Raw genomic sequence first — 22,481 nt, 5'->3', positions numbered from 1 at the left:
AGAGAACACTATCACCATTCTACCTAATCTTTATTTAAATCTAAGCCCAATTTATTATGTTTTTTTATTCTAATCTTTCTACGCTTCAATACATAAATTAATTCTTGTATTAATTGATACCACTATATTAATTACCTACTGTTGAATACTTTTTTTTATACAGGTACTTATGGTACCTACATAGGTACCTACTCCATTTAATGGATATATAAACACAATAACGTATAGATATGTACATATCCATATCTGTAATCTGTATATTATAAGAGTAAGAAATAAAATTAAATATAGTAGGTACCTAAAGTCCTAATCCGTTAGTCAATAATTAATTTATGTACCTTTGAAATGTAAAAAAGTTAGAATAAAAAAAATTCAAATTTAAATACTATTATTTTTATTTATTTACACAATTTCGTTAAACAAAACCACGTGTCTTGAATAAAATTTCCGTTTCGTTTCCGCTGTTTTCTCTTGCAACGATTATGAATACAACAAATTCTTGTTTGCGTTGCTTTATTTTCAAATCCGTCAGGCTATCGAAACAGATGAACGTATATTTTATTTTATTTTTTTTTTAATTTCATTGTGTTTATTACCATTGCGACATCATTATCAGTTATTTTTTCAGTTTGTTCGTTTTGGCTTTTACACATATTAACACATTCTGAATAGTGTCCGGTTTCTGTTGCCGATTTTCTGGTTTCTGGTATCGGTTTTCTGGTTTCTGGTGTCGGTTTTCTGGTTTCTGTGGTCGGTTTTCTTGGTTCTGTGGTCGGTTTTCTTGGTTCTGGTGTAGGTTTTATTGGTTCTGGTGTCTGGTTTTCGGCCTGTTTTGGTTGACTAGCCTCTGGCTGTTTATGGTCTTCATGCACATTACCCACCTGTCCAGTTTGATTCACACCAAACGGCTTTCTCTTAAAGCTGAATTTTTTAGTTTTATGCCTAACGGCATCACAAACGTGATTGGACATATTTATAGAATATACATGTTTGTAAAATAAACCGATATCAAATGAATAATATATTTTTTCAAAAATCAAAATTAACTATTTATTTTAAATATTTCCATAGAGACGAAAAAAATATTATTTTGACTAAAGTATTTATTATTTTCAAATACAAACAAATTAGTTTACCACAAGCATGAACACCGAAGAAAGGGTGCCGAAGTGATTAAAGTGGTCCGGGAATTGTCACATCCGACAAAATATACTCCGATACATCCGATTTTATTGATTAGGTACCTACCAATATTACCTAACTGAATTACTCGACTTCGCCGTGTTAAAACTAATCATTCTTCTACTATTTTCCGTTTTGATTCAATTAAAAACACAATTATTATAATGATTTATTTTATGATTTTGATTTACCATATCTTAATTCTGGGCATATTTTTTATGTAAACGTAAAAAAATGTGGAAAGATTCAACTACAATGCATAAAAGCCGAAGTAAATCCAATTCCGCTAAGATTGCCGATATTCATCAATCGACTGTATGTCTTCACATAAAAAATATGCCTAGAATTAAGAAAACAAATCATAATTTAATAGATGTTTGATTTTAAGATTTGTTTTTTTAAAATTAAAAATTATATTTATGAAAATGGTAATATGCCATATATATTATTTCTAATAATATTATAATAATAGTGATATAATCTGTAACTAATGGTAACTATTTAAATAAACAAAACGATATTAGGTTTTCATGAGCCAAAACTAAATAAATGTGTAAGCCACTTATAGCAACTTATAAGGGTTGAATAAGCTATAAGCATCCCTTGAAACCTAAAGAATCAAAATTGTTACAACTTTTTTCGAAAACAATGCTTTTTTTGAGTCTATATTGAGGACAAACAAAGAAATTTCACGATGATCTTCACGCTAATCTCCGAAACCTGTTAACCAATTTTAATGACATTTTGTAAACGTATCTTGCATGATCCAACTTGAGAGATAATATAGTTATTATCTCGATAAGTAAAAATTAATTAATTATATATTTTTTTTTTTTTTGTGCATATAAATGGTTGCAATTATTGGATAATGTATTATACATTTATATTAGATAAATACCTACTATTATATTTAAAAGAAATATGGAAGATACCAATATTTGGATGGACAACGTTGGACGGGACATAATACGAGTATATAACATTATAATATATGAAGGCAATTTATTTAAAAATACTTTCAGTGTTTGTGAACATTAAGATTGATGTGAACTATTACGTGAGATGCAGTGGCGTTCTCAGGATTTTTTTATGGGGTGGGTTCTGAAAATTTACTAGAATTCAGTAGTGGGGGGCCCTGCACCACCCGTAGTAATACATTTTACAAATGTTGTGTTATTATGTATTTATGTATTTTACCATTTTAGTAGAGAGTACCTAGTAAGCTGTATTTTGTATAGGTATCATATAAATATCAAAAGAAAAATAATGCAACCAAAAACTAAGCTTTTCAACATTCATACTTTAATAAGCATTATAAAACCATAATAATCTAACAAACATTTCAAAACACTGCAATACTTTCAAGTTTCAGTCCATGATCTCTATCCATTCTCCGTTTTACACTCCAAACTACTTTTGTAACTGGTCAATTTATAGGATATTGTGCATTGCCAATAAGAATAAATCTTTTTCTTTTTAAGATTAATTTTTTATTTAACTGTAAATTTTTGATTTGTATACTTGTAATACTTATAATATAAACTTATCTGTACCTGTTTTCGCGATCCGTGACGTTTCTTTAAAATATTTATTTAAATGACTCCATTTTGAATGAGATGTGTCACTATTAACGAAGTTAATAGTTAATAGTTATCCATATTTTTATTCAAAATTTCAAACAACAGGTACGATACAATATTGTAAGAAAGTAATATTAACGGCAACCCTTATAACATTTCCGTCTATAATATAGTTATATAATATTTTCTGTGAATATCCAATATAATAACTATTAGGTACTATAAATTATTATTTACTAAAATTAATATATTTAATATTTCGGATTTTTTTTTAGAAAATTGAATTTATTTTAAGCCTGTGGGCTGTGGCTTAGGAAAAAAATTAACTTAACGTGGCAATAAAATTAATTAACTCGTAAGTTACAGAATAACATAAGAAAAAAAGTAACTTAACTTTAACTTATTAACTCGTTAATGCCCAGCCTTGATTTTTGGACTACAAATAAAATTGTATTGAGTTTTATATAGAAAAATAAAAAAATTAAAAAAATTGAAATTTGAAATTGTACGTTAACAGCTCAAAACAAGTCAAAATATTTTGAAAATGTTATCAAGTATAGCCGTATATGAACTGATAAAATAAACATATGATAAATTGTGCCTATGAATTTTTAATATTTTTCAAATGTTATTGTAACATTATATTATTAAGAGCCTTGTATTAAATATTTAAGCTATTTTACAGACCAAATAAAATTTTATTGACATTCATAGAAAAAAAAACAAACAAAATTGGAAACCGAAAATGTCCGTAAACAGTTCAAAATAAAGCCTAATAATGTTAATAATAAATTTTATCTTGTATAGAAAATGTTAATTTGAACAACCAGTGATAATTTCAAGTATCTACGGTCATTTGTTTTAGAGTTACATCAAAAACCAAAATCGATTTTGTCAAAAATCGATTTAGTGTAAAATTTCCGTTTTCCTTATTTTTTTTTTTTTCTCGGCGCTTTTCAACACTAATGGGAGTATGGGAGTATGCACCAACTAGATTCACTTCACAACAAGATACTGAAGTTGAAAATCAAAGCATTATTTCGACTACTTATCGTGTACACATACAAATAAAAATAAATAAATAAATTTAAAAAATAGGTACATTCATCGTTCCACTCAGAATCTAAAACATAATCAATTATCGTGGTATTGTGGGTAAAAAATTTTATGTTGTAATTCGTATATGAAATAGTGAAAAAAAAATACGGCCGATTGTGTGGGGGGGGGGGGGGGGGGTCAGTGGCGTACATTCAAATTTGCTCTGGGGGGAGGGGTTCAAAAAAAATAACCAACACTAAAACCTTCTCTTTAAAACTACCCATTTTCCTAACAATCACAGGTTACAAGGGGGTCATTGTATAATGGGTTGTATTAGACTTGAATTCAATGATAAAATATCATTGTATAAGAAAAACGATTCTGAGCGAGGACGGTTTGTCACTCTGGATATTTTATATTGTTATTAATTATTTTATCATGTAAGTTGAATTAATATTAAAATATTATATTTTTTTATTCGTTTCTATGGTGATAAACAAAGCGTTAGAAATTTAAATCCCATTTTTAGCGTTTTTTCGTAATTTTTCGGTGGTTTTTCCCGTGGCATTAAATAACTATTGAGAAAATCAGAAAATAACCTCTCTAAAGTACCATCTTGATCCAATTTGCTAAAAGATAAGGTACTATATGTTGAAATCGAAGCACTCCTTCTGGAAGAAACTTTGTATACAGGAACAAGATATAAAAAAAAAATAAACACCATTATAAAAACAATAGCTTCCTCGCTCCGCTCAGAATCTAAAATAGTAGATAAGAAAATCCATTCTATATGACATTGTCGACGTGCAGCAATGGAGATGTTGGTATTGTGTTTTAATGTTTTAATGTTTTTCTAACTTTTAATAATAACTTCTATTTTCATGAAATAATTACAATTTAAACATGAATAAATAAATTATTTCAGACTATTTTTTTAATAAATCTTTAATAATCAGAAATCAAAATTAACCGAAAATAACCGAAATTAACCGGTATTAACCGGTTCTAGAACCCTTATATTTTTTTAGAAAACCGAAACAAAATCGGAACCCTTAAACAAATTAATTTTATAACCAGAACCGGAACCGGAACCGAAACAAACAAAAGGTTCCAGTCCCTGCCTTTATGTAGAAAAAATTATTTTTGTTAGTTATTTTTAAATATAGTAGTAGGTTACAAATAAATAATGATAATAATTACATATAAGTTTTTATGTTATACTTATAAAGAAATATTAAAAAATATATAAGTTGTATAAAATACTAAAATGTATAAATGAATACGTAATATTTATAAAAATAATTTTTGTTGTCAATAAAATATAGAAAAGTATGATAATAGGTAATTACAATTCCCGTCATAATTCATTTTTTTAACTCACTTTTGTTAGCACTGTTTAGGTTAGGTTGCTGGTTCACTACTTTTTAAAGTAGTTATTTGAAACCAACTTAACAAAATCATTGTGTATTATATTAAACTTTTTTTTGGTCGAAAAGGAAAGGGTACGTTTTTGGTCGTATTAAGATGTATTAATGTCCGCACGCAACTAACTGACTGTGTACGATCAAATGTCTATTTTGATTGATATACGGCACACACAATTTCGTTGTTGGTAAAGTATAGTATTATACTCAATAGTCAAATTATTATAACGTATGTTTGTGTATACACGGATGATTAATAATAAGAAATTCATCAATAATATCAGAATTTTTTTTTTTGGTCCTGGGGGGGATTGATCCTGAAAACCCCCCCGTATGTACGCCAATGGGGAGGGGGGGGTTCATTAAAAACCCATAAACATAATATGTAGGTACGTATATTTTACGACTCAACCAAAAAATAATAATACAATTTAGACTTTAGAGCATATTATACAATTTATAAAGTATCTGAATTAATTTTTAATATCCGACATATTATTTGAGTTACATTTTGTCATTTTGATAAGGATTTCCTAGTGATAAAATTAAGCGAATACTAGGGTAATTATTATTATAGACCGATTAGGTTTATTACAAATTCGTGTAAATTATAATATTATAGTTGTTGCATGTCTAGCCGGGGACACTGGAATTTCACGTATTTAATTTATATATTTTGCAATCAAACAAATATTATAGGAATTATAATGGGAAAAATGAAAATATTATTATTATAATATATAATTAATTAATATATTTTATACATACATTTAAAAATTGAAAATGTTTAAACTTAGATAGGAATAAATTTAAATAACATTTTATGAATTTCTAACTCAAAGTAATATGCAAATTGTAGTGATACTTTAATGAATTTCGTCAAAATAATATTTAAATGCTTATAAAAATTTTTAACTATTTAAAATTTTATAATATGAACAACTTATGAGCAACTATTAATATATAGTTTTCCAATATTTTGAACAACTGAAAATATCGACGTAAAAAATAGTAGAAAAAACCAACTAAAATAAGAAATGTCATTGTATGTCTAAAATAGCTCAAAAAGCATAAACAATTATAGTTATACTTTTAAGTAGGTAGGTATTTACGGTTGTTTTTGAGTTGACTATACCAAAAAACCAATATTGATTTTGTCGAAAACCGGTATTGCTATTATGTGAAAATTCCAAGGTTTCCTAATTATTTTTTATTTTTTCCGATTATTATTAAGAACACTACTGGGAATTTTTAATTTTTTACTTCTCAAAAATACCTACCTACTAATTCGCTCTGCTTAGAATCTAAAATTATATTATTTATTATGTTCTAAGTATGGGAAACACAATATTGTGATAAATAATTACAAAAATTGTATATTGTCATGGTTTTAGACTTACCTGAACGAAATACACAACAATAATTCTGGGGGGCTAATATTCGCATTGGGGGCTAAGCCACTCCCCCAAGCCCCCGCTATTTACGCCAATGCGACTACATCATATTGAGGCAAACCATGTGTTGAGACCATAATTATATTGATCAGTTGATATTATCTTACACTGATCTGTTTCTGACATGCATACAGGTGGTTTTAGATTAACCATTATTATTAGCGCAAAAATATAATATTGTGTAGGTAGGAAGGTAGGTACTAAGAAATTATTGTCACAATGATAAATTGTTAATTACTAATTAATAATTGAAATATATTTATATTTAGACGTATGTCTGGGCATGCCTGAATGTTTGAATGTATATCTAAACTATTATTTTATTTTATTTTATCTTAATTAATTATACGCGGGCTGGGCCCTTTTGACATCAAAGGAGCACACAAAAATTTTTTTATAATTTTAATTAAATGTTAAATTATTGTAGTTATGGCTATATTAAATGATTTTGTGAAAATCTGATGTAAAAAAAAAATAATATTATTAGAGTTAAGAAATGTATAGAACAGCCGAGTGACGTCATTGGGCCTTAATTGCCTTATACGTGTAAAAGTTACTAGCTTCACACAGTGATTTACCAATCTAAAAATGTCATATTTGAAATTTATTTACGTATAAAAGTGTGATTTTGAGTGTTTAAGACGGTGAAAGTATCAGAAATGCAATGTAACGTTTAGTTTTTTTATTAAATATTAATAAATCTTTAAAGTGATATTTTTGTTAAACGGCGTGTCATGGCTATTTAAATATAAAATTCAAATTCAAATATATATCTCATTAAAAATAAAATGTTTAAGTTGGTAAATCTCGTGTCTAATACTATGTACCGGCTATTAGTATAATGTCTATGAAATTTCTAATCATTTTCATATTATTTGGTACAATATATTTTATTATAAAGGTGTTATACAATCATTTATTTCTCATACTGCTTTGAAATAGGTACCTATTAGCATTTATTAAGCCGGAGCCGGTGCGTTCTTTTGGTAAATATTATATACATTATACAATTCACATATTATACATAAAAACAAAATACAATCCTATTATTAGGGATTTGGTGTGATGGGGGGGGGGGGGAGGTTGCGCCTACTTCACTACCTCATTGTATCCAGGCCTCCCATATGTACATTAAACTTAAGAGAATTTATATCATGGGGTACATTTGACAATATATTATCAGCTGCATACCCTGCGAACAAAGTCTGTGCACGCCTATGCTAACTACTGTAGGTACAACAGAGGCTCAGAGTAACCTAACCCACTTGTCCCCTTTATTATTAAGTACTATTTAGTATTTTATTTTATTTTTATTCAGACGCATATCCTGGAGGAAAGCTTAGTTGAATATAACTTTAATTACCTGTCTGTTGGATATTCAATTTCTGGTCGAATTAAATCATGTACATACAATACTGCTGGTTTTGATAGACGAAACCTTTCTACAAACTCAAAATCACGAAGACATAGAAAATAATCTGTACGCTGCCTGAATATTCTTGGTATTCCATGTTCATTCGCAGTAAAGTTTATAAGTTCAACAAAATCCTCATCCTCCGATATTTCGTTATTCATTTGTATAAATAATTATTTGCACAATAAATTGTTATAACGCAAATTATCATAATATCACAGTACAATAATTCATAATTGTCAAAATGTATAGATGATGGATCTATGGCAAAAATATTGCTAAACCTAGTTTAAACCATCAAGATCGATGGTTTGTCTAAACTTGCTTTTAAACTGGGTTTAAATGTTAAACTAGTCTTGTACAACATATTATTTGGTCTTAAACCGAGTTTAAGAAAAATCTAAATATACACACATTATCAACTTAATACATGATCTAATCTATTAATAGATTATTTTATATTAAAGTATATATTTGTTTCAATCCAATAATACAGCGGTTACCAACCCATGGTCAGGGTGAGCTGCGAGCAATGTGGAACTGGGCCGCGGATGATGATCGAGAGTCAAGTCAAGTGTCAGCAAATTTCAATTGGCATGAACATAAAGATTTTTATATGATTTTAAACAAGTCTATATTTCTTCTGTCGTCTTATTTGTGTGTGTTAGTATTATTTACCTGTACATTAGGTATGTGGACCACAAAGTTTTTTTTACATACTACTACTAAAAATGTTGGGAACCACTAAAATAATAGAATAAATAAAAATAACGTTCAACTATAAGAATCAAATATTTAAATGAAGAGTTACAAAAAACTACCTCATTTTCTTCAAACTATAAATTTTGTTTTCAAAATTACATTTAGGTATAGGATAATAGTATAATATCATATCTTAAGTATCAAATAGTTTTAAAAATAAAATAATAATTGTAGGCAATAGTTTTGTTATAATTTGTTTTACATTAAAAGTTAAAATATAAAAATAATTAAATAATGTCATTAATGACAACTTAGATTAAAAATACTAAGAATTACATTTTGAAAAACATTTTGTTGTCTTGATAAGTAGTAAATATTAATGAATCTTGAATTATTATATTTTAGCTCAGAAGCATTAAATGGCTTGAATGTTTTAAGATTACCATCACTGCATGCGAGTATGTTTACCTGTGCCTGTGTCATCCAAAGAAGATGATTTATTAGGACTTTGTCTAGAAGATGAACGTTTAGTAACATTGGAAGATCGATTATTTGTTTGTGGGGATAAGCGCTGTTGAACATTCCCTTTTGTTAAATTTGTATTAGACCGTGATTGTTGCAATAACTGTTGCTGTTGAACATTTGTCCCAGCTACACTACTATTACTTCCAGTGCCGTGTTGTAACTGCATTTTCTGATCTTGCTGTACAATGCTATTCTGAAGCAATGGAGAGCTCATCCCTGGTCGTTTAACTTGCAATAGGTTTGAAGTTTGCTGCTTGTGAGTACTTGTGCCCATTGTTTGTAGATATTGTTGGACTAACATATTAGTGTCTTTATGATCATCTAAATGTAGCTGCTCTTGGGCTGTAGTGGTTTTTATTTGCATGTGTTGAATACTTGTATGCATTGTTAAACTACTGTTACCAAAGTTATGCTGTTTTGCTTTTGTTATTTTTGATTTTGGTGGTGCATGTGTTTTATTTAATTTTTGTGATTTACTTGTACTTGGTAACTGAACATTTGTTGAATGGGCATTTACAGAGTTTGCATTGCTTGTCCGAATATTTTTTTGAACAGGCAATAGGTAAGCATTTCGAAGATTATTAGTTATATCCGATGCTGGAATTAACCGTATATTTTTTGATTGATATTCGGAACTTAATTTAGATATTTCATCAGCAGATAAATTAAATGGTGCAGATTTTAAATTCATGCTCAAAAAATTTGGCAATGTTGATTTATTAAGCTGATCGTTGGTATTTATTTGATATTCAAAATCATAAGTAGGATTTGGTATTAACGAACTCAATCCACGTAAAGGTGTCATTGAATTGCCATTGTTATCAATAATATGTTGTGGGAAAAATAATTTAGATAATGGTGAAGGTTCCTTTTGAGATTTTTGTCGTTCACTTTTTGTTTGTAGAGCTTTCTCTTTGGTTCTCTTAGATATTGGTTTAAGACCACCTGATTTATCAGGAATGCCTATTGTATACACTGTATTGTTGATCATTTGTAAGGAAATCAGACGATAAAATGGAGTTTCAAATCCATTTACTTTACAGGAGGAATCTATATAATTCCTAATGAAAAAAAAAAGAAGTGAAATAAATATAATATAATAGGTACACGTGGTGTGATAAAAAATATCGGGATTTTTTTTTTTATTTATTTAAATATACAAATAATATTTCAAATATTAGTTTCCTTCAAAGTATTCACCGCCCGATGTTATACACTTGTCCCATCTCTCCTGCCACTTTTTGAAGCAGTGTTGGAAGTCTTCAACTTTAAGTTATTTGAGTTGATCCAACCGCATTCTTTTTTATTGTTTCAATATCATCAAATCATTGTCCTATGAGGACAGTTTTAATTTTTGGAAAGAAAAAAAAAATCACAAGGGGCGTGGTCTGGCAAGTAAGGAGGGTGAGGTACAACTGGAATTTGTTTATCAGCTAGAAACTCACGGATTGATAAGGCAGAATAAGCAGAGCTTCAATTCGATGATTTTTTTGATCTTGAGACAACAATTTTGGTACCATTTTTGCAGACTCGTCTTATGCCTAAATCTTCAGTCAAAATAGTTTGACATGATCCAAAAGAAATGTTACACTCACTAGAAAGTTCTCCTATCGTCATTTGTCGATTTGATTGAATAATTTTTCATACTTTTGCCACCATTTCCACATTTCTTGATGTTGAAGGTAGTCCAGCACGAGAGTCATCGTTAATGTCTTCAAGACCCTCAATAAACCTTTTATGCCATTCAAATGTTTTAAACCTGCTCATCGCTTCATCTTCAAATGCTTTTTTAATTATTTCAAAAGTTTCAGTCGCTGATTTACCGAGTTTAACGCAAAATTTAATGCAAACACGCTGATCGAGCTTATTCGAAATGACAAAAAAGGCAGACACAATAAAAATATCTGATTTCAATGAATTTTCGTTCATTACTAACAGTTAATATTAACTCGCGGCTTGAATAACGTAATTGAGTGTAATCTCTATTTTTATTTGATGTGTGTATATTCCAGATTCAATTATTTTTAGCGCAAATATAATTTTAGTCCCGGTATTTTTTGATCACATCTCGTATTGTATAATATATTTAAAAGAAAAAAAAAAATGTTTTACTTACAGCGTTGTGTCACATTTTAAGACAACACCAGTAGTCAATGAAGCTAATAATACATCTTTTGTTATCCACACCAGATCCGAAAATAACACTTTACCAACTCCAATCCTCCATACTATTTCACCAGATGGCACATCCCATACTATTATTTCTCCATTACCAGCTAAAAACAAATATTTAATTATGATTCAATCTAAACTATATAGAGAAAATATGAAATATTGTAGGATAAACCAATTTTTCTTACTCAAAATGAAAAAAGTATGAATACATAAAACATTACATTTGTAGGTATTGCTTAAATGCTATATTATAATATATTAATTTTTACTATAAAAAAAAACAGGTTTGTGTCTAAAAAGTAATATTATATTATTATATGTGCTCCCCAAAAACCTTGCCTAACCTGACCAACCTTCCCCTACAAAAAAAAAATAAGACTTACCAGCGGATGCTAGATAATTAAAATTTTCAGTATTAAATTCCAAACAGGTGATATAATCGGTGTGTCCCATTAAAACTCTATGACAGTCACCAGTTGTTAGCTCAAACACTCTAACAGTTTTATCCGATGAACCAGTAGCTAAGAACACTTGATTTGGATGGAATTTTAGAACCTGAAATATATTTTGTAAAAAAACAATATTAATTATGAACTATTAAAAGATTAACATCATATACCAAAATATCATCGAGATGACCTATAAACATTCTTAACGGACGTTTATAGTTCAAAAACCATAAACAGCTAGCGCCCTCACATGATCCTGTGGCCACTTGCAAGCTATATGGGCTGGCAGCAATACACCATGTCCTATGTTCATGTCCACTAAAAAAATCAAATTAATGGTTAAAGCTCTTTTAGAAGACACTAAGAATAATTGTACAGTGGAAATAAACCAAAATTTAATTCAATATATTTATTTTTATGGACATTAATTAATATCATATTTTTATTTATGTTTAATTGTACAAATTGTGCTGATTTAGACATACATTTTGCTATATATTAATGCGGAGTCATGTAGTCAGTTGAAATACAATTTTTATATTTTCTTATATGGTACATAAGGATTTTATATTACAGCTAATAATTGTAGAATCCAGACAATCCTTAGTTACAAAAAATAGTTTATTTTAAATATTACAAGTTTCAGAATCAGTGTCGAAATGTTTGATTGGTTAGTTGGTTAGTAAGAAACTTAAAACATGAAAGCAACATTTAAATTGTTTATAATCTAAAATATAATCATATTTTAAAAATTAAGAAACAAAAAACCAAAAATTAACGAATGTATGGCAGAATAAAATGTAATACTTATGGATTTCATGACTTAATAATTAATTTATATTACATATAAACTATACATGAATTCTCCAGTTATGAATGAGACAAATACAGTCTTACAATACAGTATTATTGTTTGTATAATATTTTAAATTCTATTTTGATTAATATTAGTGATGGGTCGAACTGTTCGAATCTCGAACTGAACCGAACCGAACCCTCAATGTTCGGTTCGAAATTCGAATTCGGTGTGAAAAAAATTTGAACCGAACTACTAAGCATCTTTTACTGTTCGAAAATCGAACTTGAATTTGGCGAATTTGTCGAACCACTTTCTGGCCATGATTGTCCGAAACTCCGAACTCCGAAGATCAAATATTTGTACAATTCTTAGTTATTTAAAAAAAATAAAATTGATAATGATAGTATAAAATGATTAGAGTTTAGACTATAATTGGCGGTAGAAAGTGATAGCTGCGTATCGTTTATAACAATATTATAACAATATTGCTTCTAAAATTACAAAAAAAATTGCCGAGTTTGCAAAAAAATGTTGAGTTCGACTTAAAATGATTCTAGGTTCGGTTCGGTAGAAAAATATGAAGGTTCGGTTCGGTTTGGGTTTGAAAAAATAATTTAAAGTTCGGTTCAAGTTCGGTTTGAATTAAAAAATCAGGGTTCGACCCATCACTAATTAATATTATTTTTGTATAACAATATTATAATTATTACAGAATTGGATTTTTTTATCAACTAAAAACAACAGTAACTCACTTGTATATTTCTATACACTGTTTAGTTCTCAAGTCCCAAGCTCTATAGGTTTTGTCATCAGATGCACTGAGCAGGATTTTAGCTGATGGCAATTCAGCTAAATCAAATATAGGTCCACCATGTCCACGTAATATAAATGCTTTACTTTTGTCCAAACTTAAAAAAACAATAATAATCCAATCATTTGTATATAAAGACAGGTTAAAATATGGTAAAATTATTTACTATTCAACTAAATTGTTTTCTTGTACTGATGATGAAAAAGTGCTGGAATTTATATTTCCAATGGTATGTAGAACATCATGAGATTCTTCTGATACGGATTGTTCATTATCTCTCTCCCATAAATAAATCAAAGCATCTACTGAACCAGCAACAACCAAATTTTGATCAGAAGTCAAAAAAGAACACGATACTCTATGAATCAATAGTAATTAACAATATATTTTTTAAAAGAAACATTAATACTATTTTAAGCTTATAATTTAAGATGTTTAAGAAAATTATATTTAAGTATAAAAATGTTGTTTATTTGTATTATAAGGCAGTGTTTCTCGACCTGTGGTACGTGTACCACTTATGGTACGTGGAAAGTTCATATAGGATACACAAAGAAAATCTCCCTTTATAAAAAATGTATTGTACACATTAAATATTATTTTGATATCAATAATAGTATAGATAATAATTGTAAATATGAAATTTTATTTTTTTTATATTAAATTCTGAATTGTTCATAATATTGTAGTTCCTAAAATAATAAAATTTGATACAAGTAAAAATGTAAAATAACATATATATTTTTGATAAGCAAAACAAAAAGGTTATTAATTTGTCAAGAGGTATAGGTGCGCGCAAATTTTCAAACTGTGTAGGTGGTACAAGGATATACAGAAGTTTAAAACTGCTGTTATAAAGTATAAGCATATTAAATGTAATATATTTAGATATAAAAATGTTTTATTTAACACGTACTTGCCACAGTTTTTCAAGATTATTTTTCGACTTAAGTGTAGATACAAATCTTCATCAAGGGTTTTCAAATTAATTTTAGTAACTTTTATGGGTTTCAAATAATGTGAAGTTTCCTTTAATATATAAATAAAATAGTTTTTAAACAATTATAAAAATTGAAAACAAATAAAAAAATAAGAAAATTAGATACTAACATAGCGTAAATATTGAGTTGATTTTTTGATTTTTCTCATATATTTACGCATCAAAAGTTCTTCATCACAAGAAGATGAGTACAAAGAACTGGAATCCTCCAAAGAATCCTTAAATATTTAACTGATTAGTTTATCTTATGAAACAGGGATATTATTTTTACTCTTACTCCTGCTGAACAACTTTCACTTAGACTAGTATTACTGTTGATGAGCTCATATTTTCTTCTGGCATTTGATTTATGAATTTCTTTATCTTTATTAGAGCTTTCTTGATTCTTTGACATCATCAAAAAAATTATTATCATTAAAATTGTTGTAATATCCTATTTATCATAATTATAGTTATACTATTGTACATAAAGTATTTCTTATTTACATTTTTTTTATTGTACCTAATAATTGTCTAATTTTAGATATTTAAAAAACAAATGGTTATATTGTTTATTAACAGGATTATAATTTTGTTCTTACTTCAGGCGAGCTTCCACATAAACTACTATCATCTATATTATGGTCAGATTTTTTCTTGCCTCTTAATTTTTTTTTATTTTGAGGTTTTTGAAATTTTTGTTCATCACTTGATATCTTTAAAATGTACACATTGTAAAATTATTATTTTTAATCTCATGCAAATAAGAGTTCTGTTTATTTTATCATACATTTAAGATAATACTAATATAATATAACAGGGCATTTAAAAATAAAGAAAATTACATTAATTTCAGGGTAGAGATATAAATTTAGAGTTAATTATGTACCTTTATATTCAGTTTATAACTATCAGTGATGAGAGATTATCTGCTACTTATATAATTATGTAAATGTTTTGATTTTTTATGTTTCCATATCATTAGATACATTTAAAATTTTAAACATTATAACAATTAAATTTTTAATCTCTCGTCTCTTAGTAACTTAGTATATCGAAAATCGGTTAGTTAATAAAACCATGTATTAACAGGATGTATTTTATTCTTACTTCAGACATACGATTATTATCATCACTGGTAGATTTGGTTTTGCTTCTTTTATTTTGCCGTTTTTGTTTTTTTTCATCGTCATTTGATATCTTCAAAAATAAATACAGATAAAATTATTGTTTAAATTTTTCACTTATTACTATACTGGATAATAGATAAAGCATTTTTTACATTTTTAAAATATATATTTATCAAGTAATAATTCTAAAAGCGTTAATAAAATCTCATGATAAAAGTAAGATTACAAAGCATATGTATACTTATATTTTTATTATTATTTTTTTTTTCTTTCCTTTATGTTTCAATTTAGTACTACATGCTGTATTGGGCGATGCCCGTAAATATTTAAAATAAATGAATTATATTTCTCTTACATCAGACAAACCACTTACATGCATATTATCATCACTAATAGATTTGTTTTTGCCTCTTATCTTTTGTCGTCTATATTTTTTTTTCTCTCCATCAGATACCTTAAAAAATGCATACTGTTATATTTTTAATTTTAATTTCTTATTTATGGCTACATTCTATTCAGGTTAAGGACTATACTCGGTGGCCGACTTGTGCACAGGTGCATAACACAATCGGTTTATAGATGGGTGACAAACAGGTGTTAAGTTTTGACTAACTGCCACCAGATGAAACCTTATCGATACCGAGTATGATTTTTAAGTTGAATAAAATATAGTTTAATTATATTTTTTTACATTTTTGTTCTATTTTAAATAACAAGGAATAAAAAAGAATTTTTAAATAAAATGCTATGGTTCATAAAAAAAACATAATTTTAATCTTACTTCAGATAAGTTTTCCTTCATTTGTGTGTTATTATCATAATTTGTAGATTTGCATCTGCCACTATTCTTTTGACTTTTATACTTTTTTTGTTCACTGTCAGATACCTTTAAAAATATATGTTGTTAAATTATAGATTTTCATCTCTCAATTATTGATAGTCTGGCTATAGAATGAATTTTTTTTTACATTTTTAAAATAAAATTGTATTAAGTAATATTTACAAACGGTGAAAATATAATTTATTAATATGCATTTTAAAGTTCATCAAAAGTGATCATTTTACTCTTACTTCAGATAAACTTTCACTCATTTGCATATTATTATCGTCGTTGGTGGATTTACTTCCATTACTTTTATTTTGCCGCTTGCACTTTTTTTCTTTGTAATCGTCATCAGATATCTTTAAAAATTAATAATATAATATATTGAATTATTATTTAAAAACACTTATAGTTCTGTGGCTTGGTGCGAGAAGGGCCAATGTCAAAAAATAGCTTTGTTAGGTAATTTAATTTTAAAACATACCTGATTTAAAATCAAATTATTCCAATCATGGATTTTGTTTTAGGGGATTCCATACCGTGATTTTCTGTTTTTGTCTAACTAACGCGCGACATACGATTTAGACGAATTTGTTGCCAAATATATCAATTGATCTAATGAAGCAATAAGAATTCTGAAAACAGATTTAAATTCTTCGTCAGGTCTACTTGAAATCAATTTCCTTACAGTTTTGATTTTTTGATTTTAGCTTCTCCGAAAATTGAAAAACAAAAATGCTTAAATAGTCTTTTTTAATATGAAGTTTTCTGGAATTCGGGGGATAATATCAAAAATGTGGGAAAGTCGATTTAGAGTAGACTTGACGATGAATTCAAATCTGTTTTCAGAATTCTCATCACTTCATTAGATCAATTGGTATGTTTGGCAAAAAATCAGTCTAAAATATAATGTTGCGTGTGTGTTTGACAAGGACAGAAAATCACCGGATGGAATCTCCTTAAGTTGAGAATTTCATTGACTAAATTTAACAAGTTTAAAAAATTGACAAGTTTTCATTCTAAATTTAATGAAACATTTAAATTTTGCAAAACCAGAAAATGTAATAATTTTATTTTCACATTGGCATTCTGGGTAAATTTACTTAAAATAAGTCTTTATTATTGTTGATTAAATCTTATAAAATATGGGTATCATTGAAATCTTACTTCAAATGATTTTTCACATGAACGACTATTTTGATCACCGGTAGTTTTTCTTCTGTCACTTGATTTAATTTTCTTCTGCAATTGTTCGTCATTATTTGATGTCTTCAAAAACATACATAGTCAAAATTAATTTTAAATATTCCATTTCTCAATATAATAGTATAGATTAAAAGGATGTCACCGCAATATTTGTTTTCTCTATCAGGCCCACATGTAACATATATAAAACGCTTTCATATATGGACAAATTGATAAGTCATACCCTAAAAAATGTTATTCTCTATTGTTTTTTTATCATGGGTGATTTTACTTTAAGAATACTTTAAAACATAAAAAAAAATAATAATTCTGCTTAAATACGTTTTGTATATGTTGCCGTGAACTAGAGAGATAAAACACTATTGGCTGACATCTTCTTAGGTGTTTTTAAGATTTCTATTTATTAAGTTCAAGAAATGTTTATTGTATTATTTAAAATTAAAGTCATAAATATAATTAATTTTGGTCTTACTCACAATTAAAGATAGTATGGTTGCCTAACAAACTATGATAAGAAACAATTTAATGATGCTCATAGTTTCTTTTATTATCAACGATACTCTAGAAGCTTTTACTAGCGCTGATAGCGTAAAAATTAATTACTAGCCACTACTAGGCATACAAATTATATGATTTATATATATGATTCAATATTAATTAAATATTAATATCAATTTAAACGCGGGGCCGGAGTGGCGCAGTGGTCACGCAGTTGACTACGACTCACACAGTCATCGGTTCGATTCATAGCAAAGTGCAAAAAAAATGTGTGTGATTCTACGCAGTCACCATTTTCCCGTGCTGTCGTCCGATTGCGTCATCCGGTTTCCAACTACGTCCCACTCCACTGGGAGTGAAGACCGCACATGTCTCCTCTTGGAGAAGGGGGGTAGTATCATGCATATAGTGATATATACATAGATAAATAGATCACATGATCTCCCTACTACCCACTTGTGATAAGCATTGTCAAAGACCTTGAGGTCGTTTCAATGAACAAATATAGAAAAAAAAAAATATATTTAAACGCTTGGCGCGCCAATGCATCACTTTATTATGGTTCGTTGTGCAACCATACTATCTTTAATCGTGGTCTTACTTCATTAGAGCTTTTATGCGAATTGTTGTCAGAGGTAGATTTTTTTTTGCGTCTTAATTTATGTTTTTTTCGGTGCTTACGAGACTTTCTCCCTTCATTTGATATCTAAAAAAATACAAATACATAATCAAATTCTTAATAATTTTCCATTTACCAGTATTTTGGTATAAGATACTGTAATATGTACATATAAAAGAATAGATTATATTTATTAAAAAAAAAAATAAACGCAAAGAATAGTCCCTCAATTTTCTTTATGTTTAAAGAAAACACTTTTATACTAATTGCCTAGTATAAATAGTGTTTACCGTACATACTTGTCTTTTTGCTAAATTTGTTAATTGAACCGCAAACAAAAATAATATTTTTTATATACATTTTTGTTGAATGTTGTACTATTTATAATATATATTATAATACCTATATTGTACTATCAAAAATTTGAAAACAGGAAAAAATTCTGACATATATTTTTTAATTTGCTTTAATAAAAGTAAAATGGCATTAATAATATAAACTATATTGTCAAGATTATTAATAATTGTATAAGGTATCATATTGTAATCTAGATTTAAGTAAATAAAAATTAAATGTTAGCAAAAACAAACACTAACCACAATTCAAATTTTTTTCTAGAAAATAGTATACATAACTACAAGAATAAATTGTAAAAATTGTAAAAATTGTAAAAATTGTAAAAACTGAACAGAATAAAAAATTTCATTCAGAGCTTGTATACAGTAGATAGGTTCTCATTTATCACTGAAAAAACTTTTTAAATATTCCACATTTATATAAACAAAAGGTAACAAATAATGTTACTGTTTTAGTGAATAATGATTAAATAATATATAATAATATAGAGTTTGAAATAAGGGCAATATGTATGTACTACGGTTAAAATAAATAAATATAAAATTAATAAAACAATTACTTGTTCTTCATTTGATTTCTCCAGAATAGGATTTTTGGGATCATTAGGTTTTTTCTTCTCATTACTGGAAATCTTTTTGAAATAAGATTTAATTATATTAAAACATAATCCTGCATACAACATTGGGGATAATACATTGCTGTATCAAGATGATAATTTAATGCGCTAATTGATTTGTTGTACATGAAACTCAGTTGCCATGATTGAATTGATTTATTATTTTTTTAATGATTTTAAATAATAATATTGTTATTTTAAACTTAAGGTATGGATTAATGTGTTTAGATGAATATTTTACCAATTTATATGTTGTATAGTTTTTCAAAGGTTCTTCTACCTAAAAAATGAACATACACAAAAAATAGTGTACTAATCACAGTTGCTTTTAACGTTAATATGATCTAGCATGATGATTTAACCGCTGTAGTTTAACGCTAATGATATAACATTCAGTACAATATTAATTTGTTTAAATAAATTTTCCTATTTAATGTAAAATAAATATGTAAATAATTTTAAATCCTAAATAATATCTATAAGATATAACTGTTTTTACTCAAAACTATAATATAATGAAAATTATTACTCATTATAAATTAATTTTATATTAATTAATTAATATATTAACAATACTATTGAATTTGTTAACAAAATCAGCTCATCATGACAACTGAATTACAGTTCAAAATAGTCAATATATAAACTATACTGGTAAAAACTTAGTTTTAAAAGATTTTAAGTATTAACTTAAACTGTATAATAATTAAAATATAAATTGTAATTACGACGTGTAATCTGTTAGACTTTCTTGAAATGCGTAATATTATCCTTTCTTCTTCAATTTCTTTCTGATTAGCTGAACTTTGTCCTTCTCTAAGTGACTTTTTAGTGAAAATTATAATAATAATTAATTTTAATACATTTTATAAGAATTTAATACTTAAAAATAAAATATAAAATATAATGTCGATTTACTTTGGACAATTTTTCATTTTCTTGATGACTTATAGATCTCTTTTGTAAACTGGTATCATCATTTTTTTCAACGCAGAACTTCTATTCATTATTGAGAAAAATTGTATGAAATATATGTTAAGTGGACTTCACACCCGCATGTGTTGTTTCTGTTTTACACACGTACGACATAGACAAAATGCGTTTACGCAGTCTGAGTAGAACTCGCTCAATTTTTGTGTTTAAATAAAAACATCTATTACAAAATTAAAAGATAATAATATTTTGGAGGGCAAGACGTTGAGTTTTTTTTTAAAAATTTAAATTTTGAAAAGTTAAAGGTATTTTAAAAATGTTGAAGTTTTTGTTATTTCTAAACGATATTATGGACATTATATTGGGAATAATGGCAAAAACGCAACGACTTGCCCTAGAAAATATTGTCACAATTCAATTTTATAATAGGTATTTTTTACTCTAGAACTAAAATTGAGCGATTTATATTCGCATAGTGTCTGTATTGTACGTGTGTAAGATGGAGACAACACGTCATGCGGGTCCTCTTAAACAATTTTTATGTGTACATTTTATGTTCACTATTATATAAATTATCTTAAGTTTTCTTGATTCTCGTTCATACAACGAAGGACGATCTATGTCATGTCTCATATGTTCTCTTTTGATATTTTTTTTAATGCAAGTCAAAATAATGTATATATTATTATTTTATTATTAATTTTATTATTAATTTAAAAATTAATTATATTTTAATTAAAAAAAAAAAATATATAAGTTTGGATAGTATTGTTGTTAAAATGCAATAAAATAAAATAAAATAAAAATATACAGTCAGTATCATCATTAATGACAACCAAGTGTTTGTTAAAAATACGTCGTTATAACCAAAAGTCCTTGTAACTAAAATTATATTTTTATAATATAATCACTTTAATGAAACACGTTACATTTTAACCAGACCAAACATCATGTTGTATAGCGTTAGCGTAGCACACTTTTCAAAAAATTGTTTAGTTAAAATTAAACAGTGTCCAAACTCTAAAATAAAATTTATTATAGAATTAAATATTATTATGAGTAATTTGTGAAGTTTGAGATTATACTTAAATTACAGCATTGCATTGTATAAATAAAAGGTTTTAAAGAAATATTGTTTTTATTTATAATGTAAACTGAGAATTAATAAAATATTTCAAAAAATATATAAATCATATTAAACAATTAAATCCTAATAATTATATTACTCAGATAGGTTTAATAATAATGATTTTATTTTTTTATCAGTCTACTAAGATTCTAATTATTTTTGTATTAAATACATTTATAATATTTGACCACACGCATGAATTATATAAAAGTAAGCAAGAGCGTGGAGCAATATTTTACAGCATATAAAACTAATGGATAATTTGATAACACGTTCAACAAAAATTAATTTAATTTACAAATAAATGTTGAATATGAACTTAAATGTATAACACAGTATAGGTAGTCTAGTGTAAATTTTTCCCTCAAAAACGTGCCAAAGTTAAATAAACAAAATTGAACGATTTAGGTATAAAGTCAAAAAAGAATTAATATTATATTTTGGGATGAATACAATTTATAACATTTTACACTGGTTAGGTTAGGTATTGGATTTATTTAAGGAATTTTGTACGCCTACAATATTTGGGTGTAGTTTTGTTCTTCAAAATTTTATTTACCTATAAAAATAACATCCGACATTTTAGATTTTGAAATAATAATGGTTATATGAAAGATTAGTTTTAATAGTAATAGTAG

At 27.1% G+C, this 22,481-nt stretch overlaps 2 protein-coding genes across 22 annotated transcripts in view; both read right to left on the bottom strand.

Moving 5' to 3' along the window:
* Positions 1–383: 383 nt before the first annotated feature.
* LOC100571261 (protein piccolo-like) lies at positions 384–1,612 on the bottom strand. The gene is made up of 2 exons (XM_029485840.1): positions 597–1,612; positions 384–533 (listed from the first exon to the last, which is right to left on the bottom strand). The coding sequence occupies exons 1-2, from the start codon at positions 969–971 to the stop codon at positions 399–401; spliced, it is 510 nt and encodes a 169-aa protein (XP_029341700.1). The 5' UTR covers positions 972–1,612; the 3' UTR covers positions 384–398.
* Positions 1,613–9,110: 7,498 nt separating this feature from the next.
* Positions 9,111–22,481, bottom strand: part of LOC100569295 — a 28,826-nt gene continuing 15,455 nt past the window's right edge. For 17 of the 21 annotated variants that reach the window (XM_029485822.1, XM_029485828.1, XM_029485823.1 and 14 more), the window contains 16 exons: positions 18,791–18,895; positions 17,653–17,754; positions 16,734–16,844; positions 16,444–16,548; positions 16,036–16,116; positions 15,643–15,732; positions 15,135–15,248; positions 14,831–14,986; positions 14,664–14,771; positions 14,470–14,582; positions 13,720–13,911; positions 13,495–13,650; positions 12,114–12,261; positions 11,878–12,049; positions 11,436–11,595; positions 9,111–10,380 (listed from right to left, as the gene is read on the bottom strand). In XM_029485822.1, coding sequence (XP_029341682.1) covers positions 9,240–10,380; positions 11,436–11,595; positions 11,878–12,049; positions 12,114–12,261; positions 13,495–13,650; positions 13,720–13,911; positions 14,470–14,582; positions 14,664–14,771; positions 14,831–14,986; positions 15,135–15,248; positions 15,643–15,732; positions 16,036–16,116; positions 16,444–16,548; positions 16,734–16,844; positions 17,653–17,754; positions 18,791–18,895 — 3,054 coding nt within the window. In that variant the 3' untranslated portion in view covers positions 9,111–9,239. Of the gene's footprint in view, positions 10,381–11,435; positions 11,596–11,877; positions 12,050–12,113; positions 12,262–13,494; positions 13,651–13,719; positions 13,912–14,469; positions 14,583–14,663; positions 14,772–14,830; positions 14,987–15,134; positions 15,249–15,642; positions 15,733–16,035; positions 16,117–16,443; positions 16,549–16,733; positions 16,845–17,652; positions 17,755–18,790; positions 18,896–19,724; positions 19,797–22,481 lie in introns of all 21 variants that reach the window. The other 4 variants (XM_029485839.1, XM_016801030.2, XM_016801029.2 and 1 more) reach the window with 3 other exon arrangements.

Source organism: Acyrthosiphon pisum, chromosome X (assembly GCF_005508785.2).
Source record: "Acyrthosiphon pisum isolate AL4f chromosome X, pea_aphid_22Mar2018_4r6ur, whole genome shotgun sequence".
Classification (NCBI taxonomy): Eukaryota; Metazoa; Arthropoda; class Insecta; order Hemiptera; family Aphididae; genus Acyrthosiphon; species Acyrthosiphon pisum.
This window is presented reverse-complemented; position numbering and strand designations above follow the sequence as displayed.